Source organism: Passer domesticus, chromosome 3 (assembly GCF_036417665.1).
Source record: "Passer domesticus isolate bPasDom1 chromosome 3, bPasDom1.hap1, whole genome shotgun sequence".
NCBI classification, from domain to species: Eukaryota; Metazoa; Chordata; class Aves; order Passeriformes; family Passeridae; genus Passer; species Passer domesticus.
The window spans coordinates 7,611,761-7,627,747 of record NC_087476.1 but is presented as its reverse complement, the minus strand read 5'-3'; the positions used below and the strand labels follow the sequence as shown (position 1 = coordinate 7,627,747).

General features: G+C 45.1%; 2 protein-coding genes across 8 annotated transcripts in view; one reads left to right on the top strand and one right to left on the bottom strand.

Moving 5' to 3' along the window:
• Nucleotides 1-1,217: 1,217 nt before the first annotated feature.
• The window catches only part of FAM228B (family with sequence similarity 228 member B), a 39,750-nt gene continuing 24,980 nt past the window's right edge, over nt 1,218-15,987 (top strand). Inside the window, exons 1-8 of the mRNA XM_064411773.1 lie at nt 1,218-1,339; nt 4,707-4,811; nt 6,767-6,838; nt 7,497-7,694; nt 9,706-9,793; nt 10,168-10,258; nt 11,936-12,184; nt 12,808-13,096. Of these exons, the coding sequence (XP_064267843.1) occupies nt 4,719-4,811; nt 6,767-6,838; nt 7,497-7,694; nt 9,706-9,793; nt 10,168-10,258; nt 11,936-11,969 (576 nt within the window). The 5' untranslated portion in view covers nt 1,218-1,339; nt 4,707-4,718 and the 3' untranslated portion in view covers nt 11,970-12,184; nt 12,808-13,096. The remainder of the gene's footprint in view (nt 1,340-4,706; nt 4,812-6,766; nt 6,839-7,496; nt 7,695-9,705; nt 9,794-10,167; nt 10,259-11,935; nt 12,185-12,807; nt 13,097-15,987) is intronic.
• ITSN2 (intersectin 2) overlaps nt 10,781-15,987 on the bottom strand; it is an 80,203-nt gene continuing 74,996 nt past the window's right edge. For all 7 annotated transcript variants that reach the window (XM_064411767.1, XM_064411766.1, XM_064411765.1 and 4 more), the window contains 6 exons: nt 15,509-15,721; nt 14,661-14,782; nt 14,062-14,144; nt 13,833-13,916; nt 13,367-13,540; nt 10,781-12,265 (listed from right to left, as the gene is read on the bottom strand). In XM_064411767.1, coding sequence (XP_064267837.1) covers nt 12,108-12,265; nt 13,367-13,540; nt 13,833-13,916; nt 14,062-14,144; nt 14,661-14,782; nt 15,509-15,721 — 834 coding nt within the window. In that variant the 3' untranslated portion in view covers nt 10,781-12,107. The remainder of the gene's footprint in view (nt 12,266-13,366; nt 13,541-13,832; nt 13,917-14,061; nt 14,145-14,660; nt 14,783-15,508; nt 15,722-15,987) is intronic.

Here is a 15,987-nt window from a genome sequence, read left to right as displayed (position 1 = left end):
TCAGAAGAATCCCACTCTTTGTACTCTCATTGTAAAGATGTGACACACCTCCATCCCAAAGTTACCCACCCCCAAAGTGAGACCACCCCTCCCTGAGCACACACTCTCTATTTTGTTAACTGTCTTTGAGAGCAAAGTGAGGGAATTTTGCGCCAATCAAGAACAAAAGTGTGTTTGACTAGAGTCACTCAAGTTTCACCTAAGTGTAAAGAAATAGTCTAACAGTGAGTTAAGAGGGGGCAAGTTAGGAAAGGCTCCACATAACTTCTGGGATGGGTTCATGGGGCTGATCTTGGCTTTTCCCCCATGGGCACACCTGTTGGGTAGGATCCCTGTTCTGTACACATGGATTATCTCACACTTTCACTGATGATCAGAGCCTGTGTATCCCTCCAAACCTGTTCTTGCACTGTGAGTGACAATCTCTGCCCCCACTCTGTGACAGTCTTCTGCGATCAGTGTGTTTGTTAATAAAGTGTGTTATTCCTTAAATTGCTCAGCCTGAGTCCTTCCAGGATGCTGGCAGACAATGGTAGTTTATAAAATGACAAAATTAAGAGCACAGAGACTAAGAGTGTGGGGAATCCAGGGGGGTGGGGGTCTTTCTTTCCAGACTGATAAAAGGGGTCTGGCTCTGACAGCTGCTGTCACAAGTCCCTGGCCAGGTTAATGAACACACCCTGGGCTGTGCAGGGGATCCCATTCCAGGGCAGTGGCAGGCGGCTGGGCACAAGGGTCTCATCATGCCTGGGGCACTGACACATCAATCATAATAATACATTTTCAAAAATAAAGTATAAAGGGCTCCAGGAGACCCCCCGTTTACGTGGCACACAGATATTGTGAGATCTGTGTGTCAGTGCAGCGCTGCAGGGGGAAAAGCCCTGACATTTCTCTCATCTGATGGTATCCGGCTGATCGCAGTTTCAGATTTGGTGGCATGGTCAGCACTGCGGGCGAACGTGTGAAATCTCGTAATGCGATTTAATGAACTTTGGATAATAAACAGGGGAGCCCGGCTCGGCTCGGCTCGGCTCGGCTCCGTTCGGCTCGGCTCGGCTCGGCTCGGCTCGGCTCGGCTCGGCTCGGCTCGGCTCGGCTCGGCTCGGCTCGGCTCGGCTCGGCTCGGCTCGGTGGAGCCTCCCTCGCTCCTGATTGGCTCGCTCACCGCGCGCTCCCCTCTCTGATTGGTGGGAAGCCTTGCCGGCGGGAGCGCGCGCGTTGGGGTTGCCATGGCAGTGCGGGACGCTGCGCGGCCGGGCGCGGAGGGATCCGGCTGTCCCGCCGCCCCGTCTGTCTTCGGCGCCAGATCAGGACTGCCCCAGCGTTGTCCCCACAGGTTTCTGTGCCCTGTCCCCACCGGTAGCCGGGTCTCTGTCCCCACGGGAGGCCGGGTCCCGTCCCTACGGGCGGCGTGTCCTCAACCTGAGAGGCTGAGAGTGATGGACTATATTTTTCGGTCAGGGAGGGGCGCTTTGGCGATGTGAGGCGCGATCAAGGAGCGCCGCCATTTTCCCCTCAGCGGGGCGGCGCGCCTTTGGCTTTTCTGGTAGCGCTGTGTCGCTGCCTCTGGCTCTTCTGGGGCTGTGTTCACCGCCCCAGTGAGGGACCCCGGCACGGGGTGGTAGGTGTGGGTCTTTGCTGGCCGCCTGCTCTTCCCTGGGGCCTGCGGGAGCCGCCTCAGGGCCGGGCAGGGTGCGGGGCGAGCCGGGCCCAGAGGGTCTCAGCCTTACCCTATCGCTGCCTCCGAAGTGCGGGGCCGGGCCAGGACCCTCCGGGCATGCACGTGTTAGCTCAGCATTCACCTGTAAAAGGTTCTGTTCGCAGAGCTGCCCTGCTCGCACTGGAGACTCGTGCTCTCACCGCTCTCTGCAGCTGAGGCAATGCGGGGGCACCAGTAAAGGCTGTGCTTGTTCAGGGTGACACCCGTGCGGTGACTCGAGAGCCTGTGTGGCTGAACGGGGTTTTGAGAGGACTGAGGCATACAGAGGGTGCTTATATTTGTCACAGAGTGATTAAAATGTGTTTCCTGAAAGCTGCTGCAAAGCCTCGTGTTTGGGCACAGAGAGTGTGAATTTTAGCAGATGGGTGTTTGGGGGAGAACCTCGTTTTACTGAGGAAAGAAGAGAAACCTGTCTTTAAAACTTACTGATAGAGAGCTGCACTGCTGACAGCACAGAAGGATGCTTGTTTATATAACAAAGATTTTTAGGTTATTCTCAGTTTAATTATCACAGAATGGTTTGGGTTGGAAAGGACCCTAAAGATCATCTAGTTCCAACTCCCTGCCGTGAGCAGGGACACCTTCCCCTGGACCAGGTTGCTCCAAGCCCCATCCAGCCTGGCCTTGGACACTTCCAGGGATCTGGCACAGTCACACAAATGTCCTGATACAGGACAGCCAACCTGCTCATGGGATTTGGCATCTGCAGACTGCAGCCACTGGATTGACTAAATGCTTGTTTTATCCACTCTGATTCTGAAAATTCTTTACTCTATTTCTGTCTAAGCCTGTGATTAAATCTGTGGATTCAAGAGCTGCAAAACAGCTGCTGTCTCATGTCAGTGAGCCCTGCCTTTGCAGAGAGGAGGGTTGGCATCTCCCAGCAAGAGTCCCAAAAAAGCAGAAAAAGAAAGGATTAAGATTCAGTACAGACTTGAGTTATGAAGATTGTCTGTGGGGGGAAATCTGCAGCTAGAGTCTTTACCCCTTGTGGGCTCCTGGAGGCAGATTGCTGCAGAGGCACATCCTCTGTGTTTGCTCTGTTTTATCTCCCCTGGGATCCCAACTCTCTGAGGAGGCCAAGCACCTCCTCTGCTTTGTGCTCACTCTGTGAGGTGGATGGGCTGCTTGGAGTTGGAGGAAATCTGTAAATGGTGGCATGGCACAGGAGCCTGTGGCACCTGGGCATGTGGGCAGGATATATTGCTCGTAGGAAGGCGCGTTGGAATTTTCTAATGCCAAATCTATAGCATGTCAGGTACCCAAATCTTTTCAGCCCTTGCTGTTTGCCCGCTAATTTTGTATCAGAAATTGGTTCTGTGAGGTTTGCTTTTCTTCAAGCTGGCACTGAGACTGATGTCATTTGGGTTTTGCCTTTTTTTAATGTGTTCTCTGTATTCTTCACTGATACATTTGTAACTCTGTCACTCTGTATTAGTACTTCTCCATGACCTTTCCCTCAGCAGAAAGACAAAACAAATTCCAGAGCTCCAAGCCCCAGGAGGGGCTCTGGTTCTTCCTATCTTGGTTCTTCCTGGGAGCCAAGGCTGAGAACAACTCCTTGGGATACATTCTCATGGACAAAGTACAGCTAGTGCTGAAAGGGGGCTCCAGAGAAGGGGCTTGGCCCTGGGGGGAATTGCATCACCACTTGTCCTCCTAATTGGTGCTTTTTATCAATTATGCTAATTTCCTAAAACCTATAAAAGTGTGCTCACCCCTGGGAGGGCATGGGCTTGTGTGGACATCTTTCCATAACTGCCTCTGAAGGCCTTCAAATAAAGATCCCTTTTCTATTACCTCCTTACTGAAATTATCTTGAGTTTCATTTCCAGTTTGGGAAAAAGGCAACAGGACCAGGTGACTTCCTCAAGTCCCTTCCAACAGATGCTCATCTCTGATTTCTGACTCTTTCAGTCAAAAGAAAGGAAAACATTGCTGTGAGGGTGGGGGAATGTCCCAGCAAATGTTTTTGTCATGGTACAGAATATAAAATGAAAAGGGAATATAAAGTGAAACAAATAGAGATGTAGATTACAGACTTTACCTTGAACCGATGGTAAGAAATTTGAATCTGCACTCCAGAGAGGTAAGCTGGGAGTCAGATACTGTCACTAAAGTGCTGGATTGGACAGAATAAACTCTTAAGTGTTGTCTTCTACCAAAAAAAAAATCTTCTATGAATACCTGAGAGTCTTCTCAGATTCTTATAACTAGATATTGCAAAAAATAATTGAATACCAGATTTTTATTTCTTTTTTAATAACTGCAAGATCTGTCTGAAGACTTGGGGTCTGTATCTCTGCAGAAATAAGCTTTTCTTTTGTTCTGTTATTTCCTAACTAATGTTGTCAATCCATTGTTTCCTGGAAGAAGTGTGTCTCCAGTGAATCTGAGACAAACAGGGGTTTAAATGGAGGTTCCTGTAAGGAGCATTTTGCCTCTGTGGTTCCACTGTCTCTGTTATAAATCAATCCAGATATCCTGATGCACATACAAGAGACAAGATGGAATTTTGTGGCTGGAGCTGAGTTAGCACTTCAGCATAAGCTTCATCTGGTAGAACTAACTTTAAAAACCAATAAAATGTAGCCATAGTGGGATGTGGCAGTTACTTGAAAGGAATTTTATCTGATTGAAAAAGGAAAGAAGCAATAGTCTGGAGGTGAAATTTGATAACTCTGAAATGTTTCCAAAGCTGACAGGCATTTTCAAATAATTTGTCAATCACTGTTCTTTGAAACAAAATGTTCTATCCGTGGTGTGTGATGAGGACAGATGGTTCCACAGAGGCAGTATCTGATTGTAAACCTGATACTTCATCTGTGTTTTAGTTACTGTGACAGGAAAATGCTGCAGGTATCAGCATTAGAAGTCCTTTAGAGATCTGTTTCACTGCTCAGTAGGAATTGTAAGAAATTTGGATTTTGCTGTTAATAAAATAGTTTTTAATGGGTTTTGATGGTTTTATTGTTTTTCCCAGACCAATCCAGCCATGGGTAGTGTGAATAACTCAGAAGGTCCCTGGCTCCAAAGATTTGCAAATGGGAAACCTGTGAGAAAACCCAAGCGGCAAAAGCCTTGGAGGGTGAGTGATCCCAGCATTCCTTCAGCTGCAGGTTCTGCTGTGAGCAGCACAGAGAGCAGTGGCTGTAACTGGGAGCCAGGTGTGTAATTGGGCCCCCCAATCCCACTGAAATCCTGACAGTGTTTTCTGGTCTGTGCTCCCAGACTTCCATGCCTGGCACGTGCCTGAACTCATCTGTGAGCCCCGAGCAGGAGCTTTGTGCTTTGTCTGTCCCTCCACAGCACACTCAGAAATGGGTGTTGCACTTGTATTAATTCTTGCCATTCCATCCCAGTTTGTGCCTTGGTTGTGGAACATGGGTGAGAACCTGATCTTTGTAAAGCAGGTTGTCCTTTTATGCAGATCTTTTCCTTTCTTTACATTTACCCAGAGGTTCTCCTCAGCACCAGCAGAGTGGCACAGCCAATAATTTTGATTGCAGCAGATGTTTTGGAAAGAAAAATATTACCAAAGATTGGCTAAGACAGAATGAAGGTTGTCTGTTGTGTGAAGGTATGAGTGAAGGAATTACATAGAAATTATGAAGGGAAGAATGAAAAATTGTTATTTTCAAAGTTCAGTAAAATCTGAGAGATATTTTTCATGGAGAAGGAGAACAAAGAATTCCAAAAATAGCAACAGGTTAAATGGCTTTTATTGAGCACTTGCATCCTTTTGAGCCAGCTTTATTAACTTACTTGCAATTTCATGTGTGAAAAAGTTTCCCATAAAACCTGAAACAAGCTTGTGACTAGTTAGAATCACAGACTCATGGGACAGCCCAGGCTGGAAGGGACCTTGGAAGATCATCTGGCCCAGCCTTTCATGGGAAAGAGACACCAGATGAGGGGATCCAGCTCAGGTGCAACTGCACCTTGAAAACCTTCAGTGATGGGGACTCCACCACATCCCTGGGGAGGCTGTTCAGTGAATGACTGATCTCACTGTAAACATTTATTTCTTACTTTGAGATGAAACCTCTGCCAATGCAACTTGTACCTCTTAGTCCTTGTCTTCTTGCTGTGGCTTCTGGTGCAGTGAGAGCCTCTGTCCTCTTGCAGCTGCTCTGTAAGCAGTACTGTGATGAGGCTGCCCCTGGGCCTGCCCTTTTCCAGGAAAAGGGACTTCATTCCATCAGTCAAAGGACACCCAGCTCCTTTGGTTCTTAAGGATTTTTCACATATGTATCATCCTGAAGGAGAGCTCTTTTCCTGTTCAGCAGTGATGGTTCTTAGATGGGATGATGGCCATGTCTTTGTGCTGCTGTTACAGTACTGACCTTAAAAAGGATCTGTGACAAGGTGAAGTGAATTCATCAGGCATAATACAACATATCAGTTGTTTCAAATAGTAGGATGTAAGAGTCTTGAAACATGACAGAAATTTAAATTTCCTCTTTCTCATTTATTTTTGGTGGAATTTTAATACTTCTTGTCTCTTCCTTGCTTGCTGTGGTGTGTCCTGCTCATCTTAGTGTAATAAACCTGTAGGAGCATGGAGCTGGTCAGCAGGGCCAAGGCAGACATGACTGAAAACTACACTGTCAATTGGAATTAAAAATCAATATTAAGCACAGGGAGTAGCAGGCTAATATTCCATTCTATGCATAAAATGCATTCCATCCCCAAATATAGATTTGGTCTGCGCTGCCTGTCCTCCTTGTCTGGAATGCAGGAGTTAAAGAACCACAGGTGAGAAACAGTGGCAAGCAGGAAGTGGTGTTTGGTGGTGGTGAGGAGCAGCCAAGGAGGTTTGAGCATGTACATTCCAGTTCTCATTCCAGTTCTTCCAACACTCTTCTGTTGCTACTTAACCCAGCTGTTCAGAGCAAATCTTGCAAGGATTTGCCAGCTGGGTTGTGGTATAATGTGCCTTTAATCACGACACTGGTAATTATTTTTAATTCAAAAGTAAATCTAACTCCTGCTCTAAGTCCTGCTTTCACCTCATGTGGGCTTTTTTTCATGTTTTGTTAGGCAGCACCTGATCAAAGCCGAGACATCATTGCTTCTGCTGAGTGCATCTTGGACAGAGAGAATTTTGTGAGGGTAAGAACTGTGCTCTTTCTTCATTTGCTGTGTGCTTTCCTGCATGTCGGTATTTTTAGTTCCTAATCAGTGATTCATGAGAAAATGTTAATTGCTTGTATTCTTGAAAAACTAATTTAGAGTTATGAGCTTCTGATCTCTTCAGTCTACTCTGGATAGGACTGAAGTAGTAACACTAAATGTGAATCCCAGGTGGCTTGAACTGCCTGTTTGCACTAATATTTGTCCTGTGGGTGTGGCAATTTGTGACAGTGGTGCTGTGAGCAAAGGGCAGGAGGGCTGCTCTGACCTGATGCAGCAGATTGCCAGTGCTGCAGGGAGGGTCCTTCTGCTGTCTGTCTTGCACAGTCTGGTGCTTGCAGCCTCCTGCTCTGCAGTGATTTCAGCTCAATAACCTGATGGGAAAAAGTGAGTCATTTTCTGCCAAATTTGCACCACAGCTTCAAAAATTAAGGGTTTGAATGCCAAAGCTCTTGAAAGGGCAAGGTTGGAAATAAGTGGTGGGAAGTGGAGAGAAGGAGGAGCAGAAGGAAGGGCTGGAAAATAGATGCCTTGGAACAGTGAGCAGTCAGGTCAGCCAAGCTGCAAACCTTTACATGTGCAATCTTTACTGTCATTGACCAATAGTTTCTATGGTTTTTATTTTCCATTTCTTAAGGAGGTGGACAGATATTTGAAGCACACTGATTTCCTAGATCTGAGAAAGACAGAGCTTCTCTACAAAAAATATCTTGACAATGTTTCAGAGCCAGTTATGCAGAAGATTAAGGACCAAATGGACAGCCAGTCAGAGAAAGAAGTGTGGAAAAGGAGACGAGAACAATTCTCTCAATATCTAAACTACTGTACAAAGAAGGTATCAATGAGAAACACACTTCTGTCATGGAGGGGGTTGTATACAGAGGGTTGTGGACAAGTTCAGGGGTTTAGCTGTTATTCCCTGTTTGTTGAGCAACCTGGAGTTCAGATATACCTTGCCTGTAACCTACTTTTCCCAAGGACTTCTGTAATGGTGATGTTCCAACTGTGCATGTTGAACAGCAGCATTGCTGGCTGTAGTGAACACGTGCTGGGGTCTGAATATGGCGAGACACCCTGCTGAGGTGTGTTTGTCTCTGTGGGCTGGACCATTTAGTGGGAAAACCTTGAGCTCTGTCAGCTCAAACCACAGGCTGAGTGAGCAGGGTGAGGGCTGCAATCTCAAGTCTCAGGAGTTACTACAGCAGTACTGCAACTCTGTTGGCAGAGCATGAGTGAAATGATTTTGTGGCCTTGGATGCTACTGATCAAGCTTCATAAAATAAAAAATATGGGAACAGGGAGATAAAAAAAAAATTTTGTTAAGTCTGCAGACAGGTAATGGACCCAACTCATGGATTTTGTAGTTCCATGTGTTTCAGTATTCATAAAAATTGCAAACTGCAGTCACTGTAGAAAATACTTGTTAGTTTTCTTTGTTTTGCTCTTACTTTGAGACCACTCTTGAATATCAGATCCCACAACTAATCTTTCTGCATCTCAGGAATGAAAAAAAAAGAGAAAAATAAAAGCAGTTATGTAATCTGCCACAAAAATAATACTTTATGAGGCAGTTGTTGTCAGTGGAAACCACTGCACAGTGGAGTTGTGAGACTGTAAACAACCTACTTATCCAGAAATAAAAATACCATGGGAGCTGTGTTGTTTTGAAGAAACCAAACTCTTTTTCAAAGGCCTGATGTGACAGACCCATGGAATGAAAGAACTGAATCAGTCCTACTGCTGAAGTCCTGGGATTTAGGCTGTGCTGGGGGTACTCTGCATATCTGGGTCTGCATCAGTCCATCTTGCAAGCTGCTGTGCCAGGTCAGGAATTTGCTGGGTGCCCTCCAGAGACAATGGCTGATGTACTGGGATGTGTCCTTCTGCCTGAAGGACAGCATCAGTGATCAGCTTCTACCTTTTCTCCTTGCTCTGTGGTGTCAGGTCTGTCACCAGAGTGTCTGAGAAGCAGGCTCAGGCCCTTCATATTTACAGGACACGTTATTTGCATAAGTTTGCGTTAACTGTGGCAGCTTATGATAAATTTTGCAGAACTTGAGACACTTGTCGTTAATTCTGGATGTGTTTTCCCTTCCCTCCCTTCTTTTTGCCCATTTTCTTTTGCTCTTTTCCTGCTGTCAGCCTTCTCCTTCAGTTGTGGCAGCGTTGTTGATGAGATGGAGCTGTAGCCTAGACCATGAAGTGTGGGTTCAGGTCTTTATTCCAGTGTATAGATGGAAAAGCCAGCTCATGCAGCCAGACATGGAGCTGGTATCTTGCAGACCAGTGACCTGCCTAAGGCTGTGGCTGTTTTTCTTTTATTTTTACTATCTGTTTTGCTGACATCACAGAATATTTTGAATTGGAAGGGACCCAGAAGGATCATCGTGCCCAACTCTTAAGTGAGTGGCCCATTCTGAGATCAAACCCATGACCTTGGTGTTATTAGCACCATGCTCTGACAAACTGAGCGAATCTCAGGTCTTCCTTCTCTGGAAAAACATTTTTCAATAAAAAAAATTTCCATTGTCTTGACTGTCCTATTTAAGGTTAGCATTTTAGCCTGTCATTATTTCTGGATGCTTCATGAAATCACTTGTTATGTATTTATGCCTGTGATAAATTAAAATAGATGGAGGAATTTTCCTGTTACAGTTCAGTCACTTTCTTTCTGAGGTGCAGTGTCTGAAAACTGGAAATTCCTTTTTCACAGAATTCACAGATTTCAACCACCTCTGGTGCTGTGTTATGCTGTGCCTGGCTCTGTCCCACCCAGGCTGGCTGCTCTCACTGTCGTAACCACCAATAGCTTCTGAGACCTGACCCAGTACCTGCTTCTCCCACAGGGCTATGTGTTTTTGGATGATTATGACCCATCAGAGTATGATCCATTCTTCCAGAAGACGGGCACAGACTGCTGGAAGGCGTCAGCAGGTTTGGAATCCCACTTTGATCAGCAGGAGGTTAACAGAGCATGTTACTGATGTGCTGCTCTAGGGGAGCATGTTCTAGTTTTACTAACTCACTCCTACTGCATTTAAGCCCAAGAGTGTTTGAACATGGTTTTCACCAGGAACACAGTCTGGATCTATACTAAGCCATAAGTTTTTGAGGCACAGTAGCAATGGCAGGGGGAGATTTGTTTTCCTCATTTCAAATCCATTGTAGCAGCACAGGGAAGATGTCCTGTCAAAGGAAAGTTGGAGAGTTCCCAGGCAAGCTTAGTGTGTGCTGTGTAGAAGGAAATAATCTGACAGCTCAGCTGATCTTTACAGAAGCATGGCAACAGTTTTTCCTTCTCTTTAAAGGATGGAGTTCATCAACGAGCACAATGACAGAGAGAGGCAATGATGTCACCTGTACTCCAGCTGACCACAGCAGCAAGTACAGCCATCAAAGGTACCCTTTACAAAACAGGTTACATGCACTGCCAAAGCAAGTGAGAACAGGCCAGGCAGGTCTTTGGGCAAACAGCAATAAACTTACTGTCTTAAACATGTAGTTCTGAAATGTTGTTACCCAGCAGCCAAAGAAATGTCTGAGATGCTGGGCCTCTTCTTGCCAGATCCACTTCAATGCTCTACAAGCCAAAACCTCCTGAGCTCAATAAAGACAGTGCTGGTATTCTCTCTTGGAGACAGTGTTCAAGCAGTAAATCAAACTTTTAACACACATCGTAGGTGTTTTGAGAAGGCAGGAAATAAGTAGGGGAGAGGAGATGGGAAGTGGTGTTCAAAACATCTGGTGCTTTCTGGAGAGCTGGTGCTGGGCAGCAGCTGCTGCCAGTGCCCTCACCCTGACCCTCTCCTGGGCCAGTCCAGCCCCATCTCCCTGCTGCTGCAGCTGCTCAGCAGCTCTGGGCTCAAAGCCTGAAAACAGAATTTTCTGTCCTCCAAACTCCCATTGTACAGACACAATCTCTCAAGAGTTGCCAAGAGTTGAGTTTTATTTAGGATTAGAAATACTGAACCACAGAAAAGTGTTAAATGTAACAGAGGTTGACTCAGTAATAGGAGGGTGCACAGATGGCGACTGGGTGGGAAACTGCCAGACTTGAAGAGGAATTTCTGCACCCGTGGAAAACAAGGGCACAGGCTGCTCAGAACTGCATGCTGTGCTTCTGCAACAAAGCAGTTTAAAGGAGGAAATAGAATGGTTGCAATGTAACAAATATTTATAAACAAACTTTCTTTTTTTTTTTTTTTAAACCATCCCTGATTTGGTGCCAAGAGAAAGTTTTTGCTTTCATTTCAACCAGTTCATTTTACAGTCTATATTGGGGTAACAGCTCCCCAGAGCAAACCTTTTAAACTTGTGATAAACTTTCCTTGAACAAATCCTATAAGTTTTTCTCATTATTTCACATTCCCCTGTACAATAAAATATACTTTTTTAAAATCACTATGCATCAATAAACATCTGTAGACAAATTCATAAACTTATATTTTACTCTCTATATACATGTTGGCAATGTCAAAGCTTCAAGATTCACATGGAGGTCTGCAGACCAAGGAAATGTACACAAATAACTTATACTTAGGAAAAAACCCAAAGAGCTGAAGAGCATTTTGCCACATCGTTGTGGGTCACAGTATTTAAAATATTCTTTTCTAGCTATTCTTCACAACCACATTGTCTCAGCAGAGAACAATAAATCAAACTGAAACAGAAAGAAAAATCAAGTAGCAGTTGCTGATTCCAGTGCAGAACTAAAGTCAAGTAAAGAACTACACTTGATTCTTAAAAGAATATACAATATATTGGAGACTTCTCCAGTGCTAAGGCTTCTTCAGCATTTAACCGTTAAAACGATCATCCTGAGATGGGAAAATTCCAGTGGATATCACTTTAAAGATTTTAAATGGAATGATTCTAGTGCTGAGCTTAAACCATTCCTCAGTCTGTCTGTCAGACTAAGTGGTAAAATATACAAACAGCTTGGTGCCACATTTCTACATAATACTTTTTATGGCCCTGATAATGGAAACATTGGCATCCAAACCCAAGCTATTCCAAAATAATAAAAAGGCACTGAGCTATAGTACTGTATTTACAGTAACATTTGTGTTTGCATAGATCAACGTCAACTTGGAACACTGCAAGGAACTAAGCACAACCAGGAACTAAGAGGAAATACAGAAGCAGCAGGAATTCTTGCTTAATAACCAGCGTGGGACAAAGAATTTTTTACCAAAAGACGTTCAGGCTCTTAGCTTTAGTTGTCCTTCATAAATTAAAAAAAGTGTTCTTAGAGGAGTGTTTTCTGATCAAAGAGCTGCAGGTCAAAGCGCACCCACACTTCTCCTGTTGGAACTTCATGCAGCAGTAAGTGTTTAGTTGTGGGGCCTTTGCTTTCTTGTTCTGTTCTGATTTTTGCTACTGGAACTTCAGTGCGACCCAAAAAATCTGTCGGGCAAACGAATTAGAAACTTCATTAGGCAAAGATACTGACCATAGAAAATCTGAGTGGGGCAGGTTAGTGCAATGTTGTGGGGTGCATGCTCAGTTCCAGAGCACTGCTCCCAGGCTTCCAGTTGGATTGGACCCCAGCCCTGTGTAAACCAACCAGCAGTGACAAAAAGGAGCCTTTTTAGAAGAGAACAAAGCTATGGAATTAGGATGTCACGGTTTGAGCTAAGGGCTTTAAAAATACTCTTAGAAAATACCCTTTCAGAAACACAATTTCAAGTGTTCTTCAGTTTCAGAGCTGGCTGGTCAGCTAACACTGATGGAATTTGTTTGCAAATCAGCTGAGGTGCTCAAAGACAGTAAAAAAATAAACTACTTTGGCTCAGCCAACTTTGAATTATGCCTATATATGATGCTTTTTACTAGAACGATCTTCAACAATTACCCCTTCTAGTAGGTTTCAAGTCCTGTTCAGAAATTATACACCTTCTGTGTGGCTATTTGTTACGTGACATCTTTGTGTGTGTGTGCATTAAAAGGTTCACCGTGGACTGAAAAACGAGACTCAGCTGTCCAGCCAGACTCACATTAACCCACAGGAGAAAAGAGTGAGCTATGGTTACAGACAAGGCATCTCAGGTCAAGGCAGCTCCCTGCAAATGTGCAATAATTGACTGTGTGTCAGAGCCCTGAAAAAGCACTTAACCTTTTAGAGAATATGAGAAGCAACTGACTGCCAAAAACGTGTTCAGTTTCCAAGCAACAAGAAAGCTGATCAAGCTGTTGCTGTGAAAATATAACCCAGGACCTTATTTTTGAGCACCTATTGTGAGTAGAACTTCTGCTTTCAACTTGTCTGTCTCCTCAGTCTGACAAGAAAATAATTCTGTGTCTGATACAGAAGCCAGATTGGAATAAAATCTGATTGCCTGGAGTTACTGGCTCTGGAAGCTGTTGAACCTCCTGAGTACTGAGGCATTGTTTTCACCCAACATTTCTCAGGCAGCAGTCAGACCTACAGGCTCTTGAAACTGCTGCTGAGGAACTGGGTAGCTCAGCTAACAAAAAAGCATTCTTTGCCTAAATACTCACACTTACCATCAGGTGAGAACTGATCCCTGTCAAACATGGTGATACACAGGACATCCTGATAGAGATCCTTGATGAAGAACTGGCAGTTGAAGTTCCACTTGGGGTTCAGGGTGTCCTGCAGGGTTCTGGTAGTGTAGCTCTGTGAGCCCATGCTGATCTCACAGTATGGGTTACTCTTCCCTAAACACAAAACACAGAGTGAATCCCCTGTGCAGTGCAGAACCTCCCCCTCCATCTGCAGCCTGCCTGGACACACATCAATGCTGCTGCCAGATGATGTGGATCAGGCAATCCTATATCCCAGAGCAGCACAGAGCTGGTTCTTCACTCTGTCCTCTGAAGCTAAAGAATGGCTATTTCATACAGAAACTGTAGACAAACCACAGGGATTCCCAAATGACCAGCTCCTCTCAGCAAGCCTTTCCAAATGTTACAGGAATAAAACTGCTCTGAGACTGTTTCCCTCACTTACCATTGGGCTTACAGGCCTTTAGTTCTGTTGCTTCAATCACGTGCACCATCAAGCGTCCTATTCCTGAGGTTTTCTGTGAACGAGCTGGGAACAAAGAGGTCAGAAATAAACAGATTGGTTGGAACTGTAAGAACTGGCAGTAGGTCTGAAGGAGACACTGGCATCCTCCAGGAGATGGGTGGCTCCTGTGTCCAGGTGGACAGAGGGAAATGCAGAACTCAGTGGGTACCTTGATAGGCCTTTTCACGTTTCCTCTTCTCCGTTTCAATGTACTGCTCTGACGCCGCTTTGATTTTCTGGACCCAGGCAGTCCTGCAGAGAGCAATCCCTACAGTCAGGGTCATCCTACGGGCAGCAAGACCTTCAGTGACTGCCCCACTCTCCTTCCTCATTCTCCCCTCCCTAAATTTTAGAGGCATCACAAATCAAGTCAGTTCATGGACAAAGATGATGGAGTTTTTTGACTTAATCTTATGCCAAATCAGCCTCAATGAATGGACATGGAGCTGCTATTTTACTAAAGACTGCTGGGTCACATTAAAGACTGCTCAAGACTGGGGAAGAGTCCTATCGGATGCTGGATTTTGCAGCCCTGACTGTTCTTTGATACAACTGAAACATCAAGGAGCAGCAGATGGGGCTGGATGCCACTGCAAGAGCTGCTGCAGAAGCAGAACAAAATCAGAGAAAACTTCTCATTCAAATGAGAGTCAAGTGAGTTTATTTCCTGACCAAGAGACAGCTCGGAGTCCCTGTATCAGCTCACTGGAAACAGCCTGCAGCATCAATGAACAAGTTTAAGCTCAGATTTGCATTTTCACTACTCACCGCTCATTAATGTTGTCAGTTTTAAGTGTGTAAACTCTGTCAATGTGTGATATGTGAAAAACTGGCTCATCACTTGAAGGGTCTGTGGGCAGCTTCACGAGGACTTCATTAAGGAAAACCGGCTGAAAGAAAAGCAAATGTCACTGTGGCAGCATCACCCCCTGACAACAGGCAGAAACTCTATATGCATGTTTAAATACACTGTTTTACTGTAGGGAAAATGGAAGTCATAGGACACAGGACAAACAATGAGATTACCATGTAAAGGATTCAAGAAAGGGCTGAGAGAAAAACTTTTCTGGCAATTCACCCCATTCTTGTTTCCTAGGCAAAGAGCTTTGTGAAAGGGGAAGGAGTATGCAAGCAGAGCTGCAGTGTGGAGCTTGGAAATCCAGGAATCTCTCAGGTTCTCTGTGGGAAAGCAGCCCTGATACTTAAGTTTATGTCTCCAGTTTCAGAATCTTGAGAACACACAATGTGTGGGCACAGAGACTAAAATTTTGCATCTTCTAATATTTTCTGAAGGACAGGAATTTTCTTGTGGATGCAGGAACCTGTGCAAACTGAAGTCAAGGCTCCTGCTTCTGAACATCCCACTCAGCTGTTCAGGCATGATGCTACTTCTGCCCCTTCCCCCAAAGTGGATGGAGGTGTTAGTTAAACCAGGATGCAGAAGTCTGTCCTTTTCCAAGTACTAAGCCAACATCATTTTTATGCAAGTTGTTTGCCAGAACATGCCCATGTGACAGCAAAAGGGGCCACACAGCTAATGCCAGTGGGAGAGCAGCATTCCTCATCAGAAACCAGGACCCACTGTAGCAACACTTGGAGCACCTTGACTCACTCACCATTTTGTACATTTTGAACTGGGAGTTGGATTTAGGGCTGAACAGTTTATCGGATCCGGAAGACACAAACTGTTTAACCATGTAGGTGAGCAGCAGGAAGTCATTGAAAAGGAATCCATACAGCTCCTTACTGCTTTTGGCCTTGTACAGCTTCCCACTGTGCAGGAGCTTCCGTGGTCCCAAGCAGTTTGTGAGGGAGTTGAACACGGGTTGCTGGGAAGAGACAAAACCCATTAGCAGCAGCAAGTCTGTGCAGACATCAGCTCCTGCTCCTCTTCACTGTGGAGACTGACCAAGCTGCTGAAAATGCTCTTCTTTAATTTTAATAAATTCCATTATAAATGAAGAGAAGGGAACTGTTCTGTGACCAGCCGTGGCCACAGCACAACTCCACATCAGAGGAGATTTAAGCTTTACCAAAAACACACAGAGAAATGACCAGATGGAGCATTTACTGCATGGCCCTTTCTGTGTTTGAG